The 12,389-nt window shown below is 37.5% G+C and overlaps 1 protein-coding gene across 3 annotated transcripts in view; it reads right to left on the reverse strand.

Annotated features, from left to right (window-relative positions):
- Positions 1 to 215: 215 nt before the first annotated feature.
- Positions 216 to 12,389, reverse strand: part of ENPP1 (ectonucleotide pyrophosphatase/phosphodiesterase 1) — a 60,477-nt gene continuing 48,303 nt past the window's right edge. Inside the window, exons 18-25 of one of the 3 annotated variants that reach the window (XM_067293708.1) lie at positions 11,334 to 11,509; positions 10,727 to 10,778; positions 7,738 to 7,829; positions 6,270 to 6,405; positions 5,126 to 5,206; positions 3,899 to 4,031; positions 2,949 to 3,105; positions 216 to 2,065 (exon numbers count right to left, since the gene is read on the reverse strand). In XM_067293708.1, coding sequence (XP_067149809.1) covers positions 1,898 to 2,065; positions 2,949 to 3,105; positions 3,899 to 4,031; positions 5,126 to 5,206; positions 6,270 to 6,405; positions 7,738 to 7,829; positions 10,727 to 10,778; positions 11,334 to 11,509 — 995 coding nt within the window. In that variant the 3' untranslated portion in view covers positions 216 to 1,897. Of the gene's footprint in view, positions 2,066 to 2,948; positions 3,106 to 3,898; positions 4,032 to 5,125; positions 5,207 to 6,269; positions 6,406 to 7,674; positions 7,830 to 10,726; positions 10,779 to 11,333; positions 11,510 to 12,389 lie in introns of those variants that run through there. The other 2 variants (XM_067293707.1, XM_067293709.1) reach the window with 2 other exon arrangements.

The raw sequence follows: 12,389 nt of genomic DNA on the forward strand, positions 1-12,389 counted from the left end.
CAATTCATCATGGTTTCTGATCATCTTTCCTCCTAGTTTCCTCTCCCATTAGTGAATCTAACTTCACCATTCCAGTTAGAGGAAAAGTTATAACCAATTTACAGAAGAGGGATTAAACCAAACCAAAAAAAAAAAAAGTGAAATAGAGCGCCATATATCAGCACTGGTACTTAACTAGCCAGCAGAACTTGGTACAGAAAGTGTCATGAACAGTATACATCTCCTAATGTTTTTATTAGTCAAAGCCAATGGCACAAAGCAGTTACACTGAATAATGCTGTCACAGTCATGTCATAATGTGAGGGCTACAAAACATTTAAATTTTGCACAGTGAAACTACTTCAGAAAAAAAAAAAATCATGCTTGTAACAGAAGACCAAGAAAAATACTTTTGGTTAAAAAGAGAAAATGGTCCCAGGACCTCAGCTCACTCAAATTGACATTAATAGAAAAACTTCCGTTGACATCAGCGGGCTTTGAATCCAAACAAGATTCCCTGACTAAGCTCTAAGATAGATATACTGGCTTAGTGCTCAGACACAGGCTCTTCATTATCCTAACATACTTGTGCGTGATATATTTTCTTTTTTTAAATGAGCAAAATATAAATGTGTAATTGACTATGCCAAACTCTAAACATAACAGAGCCAATCTTGGCTCATCAGCTTTAGAGAGAGTGGGTGAATTGCAAAGGTGATAGTATGTGTACTGGAAAAGAAGGGAGTTCCTACACACCTGAGTGCCTCTAGCAGCTGTTGTGTGGCCTGACAGCTTCCCAGAAAGCTCATTACATGCTTTTCTGGATTTGCATCTGGCAGTGTCTGCATTCAAGACAGGTAACTTATGTAAGCTGGAATTTGGATGATATAGTGCTAAAGGAACAGCTAAAAACACAGCTAGGATCATTTGCTGCCAATGGACAACTGAATAGCCTCTGGGCATTTACTGCAGTGATAAGGAGTAAAACCTTTGCCACTACAGAAGGTCATCCTATCATTCTAACTATGGCAACAATCTTAATGCAAAAATATCTTTTCTTGACAAAAATGGGATATCAAAACTACAAATGACAAAATCATGCACCAAATCTAAAAAGGCATCTTTCCTTCAAGAAAGCAAAATCTCTTAATCAAATCTAAGTTTAATTTGAAGATAATTATTTCTGGGAGCTCAGAGATTTTCCTGAATTAATTTCTTATTATTTTCCAGATGATTTGATGCATCATATTCCTACTCATTCTGATGATGCACATATAGGCAAAATGTCCATCAACTTCTCATTCAGTTCTGGAGCCACTAGAGGACAGCAAAATCCTAATACTTCCTAGCTAACAGAACAGCTTGTTCAGCTAGAAGTCTATCCCATGCTCGGGAAGGTTCATGAATCAGTCTTACTGCTAACCTCAATATATTGCTGCATTATTTTAAGAAACCCAAAGCTTAAAATGTAATTCCTGTTTCACAGGAAACCAGATACATCAGTCACTGAGAATGTAATTATTTCCTAGAACTGTAAGATATTTGCCAATTACCTCTATTTTTAAAGCAGAATATTGATCATAACACATGATTTATAAACTTCTCCCTCTCCAGTGCATATAAAAGATATTCTCCTCAGTGTCTCAAACTATCATGTTCAAATGCCAGTAGCATTTAATAATGGACATGGTTCTACCACATTCAAGTGGGAATGACAGGAGCTGTCATCCTGTATTGTACATAGTCCATCAGGAGTCCCTGAGATACAAATGAGATACCCACTCTTCTCCCTACTGGCATTTTGGTCAAGAGTTCTCAATAAATGTTCCAGCTTATTTAAAAAAAAAAGTTTGCATTAATTAAAACAGTCTATTTATAAATCAGTTTTGAAATAGACAACATCATTCCACAGGAAAAATCAGACTGTTTCAAAAGTTGGTAAATATGTTTTTAACTGTAAAATCTCAGATACTGGCTGTTTTCTATCTTGATAGAAGCTGAGTCCAGTAAGTAATTCTATATCTCTGACCCGGGCTGTATGAAACTTCATTCTCTCTTCAACCCACATGGACTCAGACTTGCCATCCTTTTGAGACAGAAGAGAAAAAGAAAAGTTTTTTTACAATTTTTTTTTTCCTGTGACATACATTTAATCAATCAGCAAAAGGTATTTTAATGTTTTACAAAGACAGAAAAACAAAAGACAGACAGCTGTAACTGGTGGCAAACATCTAAAAAAACAAATAGTAGAGAGCATTAGATTCTAAATAGTTACAAGTTTGCCTAAATTGCTAGTACTTGCTGTTACTTTCTCAAGTACACAGAACTTGCAACTACACCAGCAGCAGCTGGTGACGGTGAGGAATGCCAGGTCAAGTGCAACATCTATCCACCATCTCTGGTAGTTATAAAACTACTGCTGAGAGCTGTACTTGACTTGGGCAGTGACTTGTGTAATTGTTCTCTGTAGCACAGGTGAGCACACTTTCCATGCTCTGTTCTGGTTTATATGGAGTGTAGCTATCTGTATTCCCATCACACAATGTGAAGTTATTTGAACTAGAAGTAACTGATATTCTTTGGGAATATTTGTCATCTTCTTTTGAGTAGACATGTGGCCTACCACTACATTTCTTTGTGGATGACACATCTTCTCCTAGAAACCCTTCACCATTCTCAGCTGTAAAGACTGGATATTTGTGCTACAGAAATTCATGCATGTATCACACTGATTCTCTCAGCACACTCTGACTTGGTCCCTCTAGCTATATATGTTGCTTTTTGAACAGGGAACTTCTGTTTTCACATTTAAGCATATATACACATTTCAAAATAATTCTGCTTATAAAAATATTGTCTTCCCTCTCAAGAATGCTGACATGATAAAACACAGTTTAATCACTGATATCCAAGCAAAACAAGCTTGGGTCTGGCTTCAGTTGTATACGGGAACTGAACAGATTACGTACTGTGCAGCTTTCACTGTTGTCTTCTCTGTGAGGTACAATGAAAGGCAAGGTATCTAAAGACTCTTCACACTCCAAAGGAGTTTCAGAAGTATTTTTACAACTAGTCAGCACAATGAAGAAGTGAGTTGGAATTGGAATTTCTGAATTACCAGGGTGTCTGAAATGCAAAAGATCTTTCTGTAAATCTACTAAATCACACACAAAGAAAAAATGACACAGTAATCAGCTATACTCTAGCAGATGGATTTTAGTAATCTACCTGACCATTTGGTCTAAAGAAAACTTAGGCCTGGAAGGAAAATTTCAGCTGTAATCAAAGTTGATGCCAAGATTACAACTGAAGTTGAAGCCCAGATTACAATTTTGCAAATCAGGTTTGGCTTGTAGGCTGATCTGAAAAATCAGTTTCACAAGGTATGACAAGGAGAAACTGCGATTTCATAAAAATATGTAAGAATGTAGAGCAGACAGTTGAGCTGACAGTTCAGCCTGAGTCATCTGTCCGATAGGTTGAACCAATTTTGCTAACTAGAAGTAACTAGTGTATTTGTACTGACAACTTAGTAGTGAAACACTGCCAGCTACCCAGACTCAGGAAGTATCAACTGTGATACTAAGGATAAGCTCTTGCCTCTTCCACTTCTAGAGGCAATGTCATAAGATTTCAGGTTAACAGACATTACTCCTAATACAACTGCTTCTCTTACACTTTACTTTCAGGTTTTAGGATACCATATTTCTAGGGTGTTTTTTCTTGTTGTGTTTGTTGTTTATCTCTTAGCTTTACAGTTCTGTATCTGTTTAGGGCCATTTGACTGGCTCTCTCGCTACTGCTATAACCTGCCAAGAGCCCTGTCTTGGCAACACACTTTCTTTGATAACAAGGATCATAACTTTGTGATCACTAATGAAGGAAAGAAGCAAAGCATTAGAATGTGAAAGATTTGTACCTTTTCACCTTTTCCAAGGTATCATAGAGCCCATCATAGTCATAATCAAACACAGGACCACTGACTACATTGACACCATTTCTGGCTGCAGCATATTCAGGCAACAGGGTTTGATGGAAGTAGTTCCATAACACTGAAACACAATAATGGAAGTGGCACGCATTATCTCAGAGTAGAAGCTCTTAAAATAACTGCACAGAGAGTTTTCAGTAGAATACAGACAGACATGATAAGCTACGAAACTAAGTTATACAGGCGTTTATAGTTTTCAAAGGCTTCATCTAGCTGAGCAGCAGCATGCACTGCAGTATCTCTTGGTATTCTGGTCTCACAGTCACCCTAACCAGCGATCTGACTGAGGCACAGCTAGGCTCCCTTGTGATCTTGGGTTTCTTTCCATGGAAATGAAGACATGCAGAGGCTAGAGGAAAGAAGGTGAGAGAAAAACATGCCTGCCTGTATCTTGCCCCATTTTCAAGTTAGCATGGCCAGCAGGTACCCCCACTTCCACAAGCCAGGAAGTATTTCCAAGTCCCTCAGTTTAGATTTACCTGAAACCTCTCCTTACCTCTATGACATTGTTAATTAGGGTTAAGAGTGGACCACTGCTCCATTATGCAAAAGGAGATCTCTTCTGCCCAGAGGAAGTGCCATACTTATTCCTCTTTCTTTTCCCCAGGAATATGCTTGAACTCCCTCAGCCCACCATCACATGTTCACTCTCACCCCGGTAAGTCCAGGTCTCCCCTGCTTCCCTAATAGAGACATGATTATTTTCCTGTTTCCTTAGTGACTGAGACCACAGACTCCCTCTTGGAAACTCATCTGAGTTTTGGAGGCATTCCTAAACTGGAAATTATTTTAACGCACATTAATTATGTAACTGGTAACTGGGTTCTCTAGAAGACACTCCGTATAAAACCCTGTGTAGGTAGGAAAATGTGAACAAAAAACATCATGGATATTAAATGAAGATGTTTATACTAGGCTTTTGTGTAATGAGCCAATTGATTAGGAATCATGAGCTCACAATGATGAGACGTTTTTCACAAGACTGATGATCCAACTTCAAGAAAATTTTCACTGATGTAAGGAGTCCATAGTGTGGGAAGGTCTTAATTTACAAAGGCAGCTGAATCAAGGATCCTTTGCATGATTTGGAAGTAAGCAAAATCAGCAGTTTCTTGCATTCAAACATGCATATTAATATGCATACAAATAAAATACCTTTAAATGCAGGATACATTGGCACAATGTTGCTGGTAAGTAAGGCGGCATAGTGAGGTTTCTTTGCATCTGTCAACAAATCTAAAAAATAAAAAAGCAATTATTGATTGGATTTGTTACTTTAAGAGCATGAAAATGCCAACTTCATGCAAGTTTGAAGATCAGTGTAACAATGTTAAGGTGGGGCTGACCTGACTTTTCTTTTCAAAGCTGATGTAGGACTAAGTGCTAACTTCAGTACATGCTGAATCAGGTCCTAGATAAAATAACCTTATCAGCAGCAACTGTAATTGCACTTGTCAGATATAAAATGGACACATTTCCATGAGATTTAAAAACATCAGAACAGGCTTTTGAATTTCATCCCCTTCCTTAATCTCTAAATCACTTCATGAGTGTCCGACCAAGGTGTTCTGCCTGCAGAATTTAGGTGCAAAAGTATGAGCTCTATCTGAACTTTGCAAATTATGTTTTTGAACTTGATGTGAATGTTTAAGTTATCCACTACTCAGTACTTTATGCAGTAAAGTCAATGTGAAATGCTCCCAAATCAGGTCAGCAACAGTTCACACACAATTTACTCCCAAATATTTCTAAATGCTTCTAAACAGCTAAACATTTTTCAAGATGTCTGAGAACCAGATCTACATTCTTCAGACCAAACACGGAATCATTTTACTGAAGACCACATGTGGTATACAATAGTATATTTCAAATATGAAACAAACTTATCAAGGCTGTTTTTAAGTTAAGGAAGCATCATTAAATTTTACTTTGGATAGTTCCAACTAATGCCTGTCATATGAAGTGAATTTGCAATTTGTCAGACTTGTTTCAATGTATACACGTTCCTTCCAGTTTCTTCTATGAGATGTCACTTTTGAAATCTGACACATTAATAAGCTTTCATGAAGTATTAAAGGACCTTGGGCATCCTGCCAACTGCCTGCAGTGTTATTCTTTCTCATATGATAAAGTGAGCTGCCAAAGGAAGTGGACTATGTAGCTGATAATTCAGCAATCACTGCTTCATACTCCAATTAATTAGCAGGAACACCTATAAAAGAATGCACCTACAACATTGCAAATTATGTAAGATATGTTGTATGTCAGATATGTTGTAGAAGGAAGGCAATGTATTTACTTGGAGGAGAAAGGAATCCATAGGTTAGCTGAGGATGACTGTTGTAAAATGAACATGTCTGGTTATGATTAAGAGGAATACGAACATCCTTGTGTAAGCAGCTGGAGATATCTTCTGTAGCAGAAGCCCATTTGTCCTATTGAAAAGAAGAAAGTATCATTGGTAATATGTAGAGCTGACTCACAGTAATTCTGTAGTGTGGGGGACAACAAAACTCTAAATATTTAGCTGCAATTGCCTTTAATAGTATGAAGAGACTTAACTGTAAGGTGCAAGAGTTGTTTCCATATTTTGCCAGAGGAAAACAACCCGCACCCCATTTCATATATTTTATAAAGTGAACTGCAGAATTTACACTGAGCTGGGAAGAACTTCTTCCAGAAGGAAACCCAGATGTGCCAGTTAAAGACACCCGTGATCACAGTTAGGGAGGAGTTGTGGGGGCAAAGTAAATTTGCAGTACAGGATTTTATTTTTTATGGACTATTTCAAATCTGATCTGTTATAAATACACCCATTCATTCAGGACTGAGAATCAGAGGCAGCCAGATGTGTTGTTAGCCATCTCTCTCCACTGTGCAACTTGCTACAGAAACTGGTTGTTTCATGCCACTAACCTCACAAAATATCTAGGATCAAGCAAATCTTGCCATAGTATAGTCTGATTTACTTATAACAGTCATTATTTAAAATTTATGACCCCCAAGTAATCAAACCAAAAAGTATCCTCTACTGTTTTAATTTCTTTTAAACATGATATGGCATCTAAATTTTCTCTGAATGGGAAAAGCAACCTGAAAAACTTTCATTCACAAGATCAGTGTTCTATACGAACACGCACTTCATAGCATAGGTTGAGGATAGCAAAGACCAGATTTTTCTCCATCAGTTTCTCTTTTTTCATCAAGATAATTTTCTGATAGAACAATTGGATCAAGGCATGAATGTCGCTCTAGATAGCCCGGAGATTATCTTTTCCAAAGGGCCCTGCTGCACCATGAACACTGCTTTGAGACCATGAAACCTGCATTGAGACAAGACTAAGGATAGCACTGGCAGCATTTTGTAGCAGACCTACATGGCCAAGCAGGTTCATAGGGCCTCTGTATCAATGGTTATGGCTACAAGGAATTCCCAGGCTCCTCACTGTTCCTACTGGATCTGCTTGGTTCTGGAAGCAAGACTGCAGTTCACCCCAAGCAAGGGGAAGGAGTCAAAGCCAACCCTTATTAATACAAGGGAAAGGAAGAGAAGCTCATACAAGAATCCTCTTTATATCCCCTGTAGCTCTAAATAGTTCCCTGGGAGAGAATATCATGAGCAGCAGTAATAGGCATTTAGGAATAACTGACATTCCAACTTTTTCCCTTTCAAGGTTGCTTCTAACCTTCCTTCAGACACTTACATCTCTGTTAACAGTGTATGCACTCCACAGAGACATTTTGTAATCCTTGCTGTATCCACTCACATAATGGTAATGGTAAAGGAGGCAGTAATTATGTCTCTTCTGCAGAACCCTGGGCCGTCCATAGGGCAAAGTACGTTTCTCTATATTCTTACCTGGAGCAGAAATAAGCGTGTGTTACAAGTTCAATAGATACTGGTTGTTAAGCACCTTCTTGTTCTGTACGCCTAAGTTTTGCCCAAATTTCCAATTGTCAAACAAAGAAGTCAAAGTAATGGAACAAAAAAGTTTCATTCTTGTATCAAAGGTATGATTCCTGTGACAAGGCAATACATTAAATGACATTTCAGTATAAAGTAAAATAATGATATCTATCACGTAAACTTACACCGTGGAACTGAACTTCCCATTTAAAATAAAATATTTTGCCATTTAAAGCAGCAGATGAATCTAAGTTGCAAAGTTGGTCTTAATTGACTTTGTGAATCGATTTAAATATTTAATGTGGAAGCTACTTTTACTTAATGGTTAGGTGGGACAGTAAGCAATTAATGTGATTTGAAATCTGCTGAAGGCCTATTTTAGTGGAAACCAAAAGTTGTACTTCAAAGTGACATTTAAAGGACTAAGAAATATAGAGATTTAAGCAAATAATACAGTAATATAATGGTTAGATTTTCAGATGTGCATGAGCTTGCTTTAGAATAACTGCCATAATCAAAAAAACCTTCCTTCTTCCTCTCCCTCTGTCATAGACCAAATCTCTTAAAGTCTGCATATATCAAAAGAAATGTACAAATGTTTTATGTATGATATCACTCAACACAGTTGTGCAGATGCGCAGATAGATGCGCAGGGTTTCTGGCAGACCTGTGTCTAAGACACTGCCTGCTTACATTCATTGGCCAACTACTGCATCCAATGGAGGAGTGAAGACATTCCTTTAAAACTGTATCAGAAAGAAGCTATGTGGGATCAGAACAAGGGAAGTTGTTAGACAGAAGCTGAAGAGAAAAGCAGATTTAACAAGAGAATTACTTTAGGGTCAATACCATTTATCTTTAAAAAAAGTCATAAGAAACACATGTTCCTGCAATCATATGCTGCAGTCAAAAAATGTCAGCAGAAAATTTCAGCCTTTTTTTCCCCCAAGGCAGATTTCAATTTCATCAAAACACTCAATATTTTAATTTTTGCCAACTGGAAACAAACAAAAAGTAATGTTTTCAACTTTCAAGTTCTCTGATGTAAAATAAAAACTCTGAGGAAAACTAGCACATCGTGAAAATATTTCAAAATAATAAAAATACTACTTTTCTGTTGAAAATGCCAAAGTTTTCAGTCAACTGTTATCTGACTGGAATTACAAAGAAGGGCACCAAGGCCTTCAAAGTATATTTTCCATTAAATAAATCACTGCCATCCACAAATTATGTAGTTCTACAATTTCAAGGCAATTGGGTCCAATTCTTTCCTCTTTTAAAATAATGAATACTGGAAATTATTTCACAGTGATTCCACACCACAAAAAACATCAAGATTATGACATTTATTTCTCTACTGATGAGGGAAAAGGCCAACACTTTACTTTTTTTAAAATGAAACTACAAATATAGTTAATATTTCATTGCTCTTATAAGGCTGTCAAGCTATGAAAATCAGTAAGAGGATATGCCTATAAAGGTTACTAAAACTAAATAATTTTAAGGAGTATTTAGGCTGGTTACTGGAATTCTTTCATCTGTGATAATGTCTTTCATATCTCCTTAGCAAATGCACAGTTCATGCAACTTAAAAGCAAACTACTACTATTAAGACCAGTGCTAAGCCAGCTCTCACTGATGATCCAAGCCAAATTCCTGTCTTCAAAAAATTTAGGATAAGAGCCTTGAGTTTATATTTCTTCAAAAGGGAACTAAAACGATTATGTGCCTAGCCTTGACGTATTTTTTCAAGGCTGTTTCTGGGAACACACTCAGGCTTCCTCCTATTTATTAGTAGACAGTCAAGATCAGTGAAATTACTTCCATGCTTAAGTGAAGGCACATGTTTCTGTATCTTGCTAACTGGATTTCATTTTGTTGTTCTCATGAGTGTTACAACATTGAAAGAATGATTTTATGATGGTTCTGGGACACATTTTAAAACAGTGTCTTGTTGTTCATGGGAAAGATTCAAGAAAACTCTAACCCGCTTTTTTGTGCCAGGACAAACTACACAAATCAACAGAAGCCTTAAATTAGGCCTGAATAAACAACAACTGCTGGATCCTGTCTGCAGCTGGCATATAACTCCATTTCTTAATAGTGAGCTACAGTTAGATGCAGCCAAATACAGAATTTATTTGCATAAGAAACAACAAGGTTTTATGAACAAACACATGGCAAGGTCTGTATCAGCCTATCACTATTTCTGACAACCTAATCATCTTGATTTCATCTTTTGAGGTATTAGCACCAAGAGCTACGTTCCATTGTGACTTACAGTTTTCATGATTTATTTTCTGTCTTAGCTGCTTTGTGCTCAGAATAGTATATTTCGTTTGTGAGTCATGAGCAAATCTACAGTCTTACAAGCTGCAGCTCAACCATGCCACATGTATATTCACAGGAGTGAAATGCAGCTTAAGTAAAACAAGCAACAACTTCAGATCTTAACTGCTAGACCATGTAAAATACCCTTTATGCTTCACTGAAAGTATGCTGCCATCATGATGTCAGTAGTTACAGGGATTTCTCATCAGATACTCTGACATATACCACTTGATTCCCATGCCAGAATGCTCATTACTTACAGCTAGAAAATTCAAATGTATCAGGTAACACATGTAGCAAATATACATGCATAAAGATAAACATCTATTTTAGAACAAACAGTTCAGTAGGATTGTATTTGAACCACTAATATTAGAGCTACAGTGTTAGTGAATAGTTTAAAGAAACTTTTACCTCATGTACTTGAGATGTTGAGAAGTTTAGACATCAAACATCTTATATTTTTAAACATTCTTATATTTTTGTTATCATTTTCTTTTACTATCTAAAATTCTTACCTTCTGTTGCACTGAGATTTAAACGCTGATGAAAATCCCTTACTGGTAAGCCCTATAATTATGAAAGAAAAAAATCACTGAGATTCTACTCTCTTTTATAAAGCACATTACCAGCCATTATTATGCTTACAGTAAAGTAACAAATGTAACATGTTTGTCTTGCAAGTTATCCATATATGGAACTCTCACTGATGTCTACTGCAGATGAGCTGTGCAGAATTTGCAGAATCTTTTTGCCACAGACAAATCTACAGTCTTGAAAACCGCAGCCCAAACACACAACACATTCACAGAAGGGAAATTCCACATAATTTAGTGAAGGAAGCAAGAACTTAATGCTTTCCCCAGCAAAGTTTGCCTCTGGAGCATTTTCCAGGCTCTTCAGAGCTGGACATGACTTTACATGAGCAAATGGCAAAAATGAATACACAAATGCAACTAGCCCCCAGTAATCCATGCAAAGATCTGATTTTGATACCAATTAGTACTGGATCAGAACCATGGCAGCAAAGTTACAAGGTAAACAAACACTAGAGAATCCACAGTTTCATTGTTTGAATACAACACAGACCCCTGCCTCCACAACTTTAACCATTTCAGTACTTACAGCAGTCTTACAGGAGCAGCCAAGGCTCACTGAAAAGGTTCTTTGTCCCACAGCAGAGCATTCAGAAGGATGGCTTATTTCTTTGGGATTGTGGGGGGTATAAACAGGGTTCCTTAAAAGATGGTTTAGGCGTCCATGAGTGCCATTGTTTGGGGCTGGTTTCAAATCAAGCAAATCTATGAAAGAATTCAAAAGACATTAATGAGATGAAAAAGGCCACACTGCTGTATTACAATTTAAACTGTGATTACAATTATGGATGGTTACAGGTACGGGTGAGTCAATAATGCTGCATTGCTTGCTATTCATATCAGCCAAAAGAGAAAGCAATGTAACCCCTTTAACAGTAAGCACATATGTTCTTAGCTAGGGCTCAGGATGGTAATTAGTCTACTTGTAAGGAGGGAGAGAACAAGAACAAAAAATGCAAGAGGCTTACATCTAATGGGAAATGAACTTGCAGCATCCGAATTTGCAGTAGTGGATAGAAAGTGAATCTCGGGCACATGAAGCCGATGGCTAAGTAACAATTAAGCTGGGGGGGGGGGGCGTTTTTTTTTTTAACTATCTGGAAGTTAATGCATAAGCCTCAGTTAACAATTATCACTACAGAGTAAAGCCATAAGAGGCAGAACATAGGTTCTACTTGTCATTTAGGTCCAAAGCATTAAGCTTTAAAATTCACAAGTGGGATCTAACCATGAAAACATCTGTATCTCACAAATGCTAAATCTCTGACATGAAAGTTACTCAAGCAACTAAAGAGCTGCACTTTAGATGTTTTCACGACGCCGAATAGATCAAGCCCTCTCTCACGCTTAATCCTGACTAGGATTCATGGATTTGTTGTTCCTCCACTCATACTCACAGAATCACAGAATGGCTGAGGTTGGAAGGGACCTCTGGAGATTGTCTAAGTCCAACCCCCCTGCTCAAGCAGGGTCACCTAGAGCACGTTGCACAGGATCACATCCTCGCGGGTTTTGAGTATCTCCAGAGAAGGAGACTCCACAACCTCTCTGGGCAACCTGTGCCAGTGCTCTGTCACCCTCACAG

This window comes from Apteryx mantelli, chromosome 3 (assembly GCF_036417845.1).
Source record: "Apteryx mantelli isolate bAptMan1 chromosome 3, bAptMan1.hap1, whole genome shotgun sequence".
NCBI classification, from domain to species: domain Eukaryota; kingdom Metazoa; phylum Chordata; class Aves; order Apterygiformes; family Apterygidae; genus Apteryx; species Apteryx mantelli.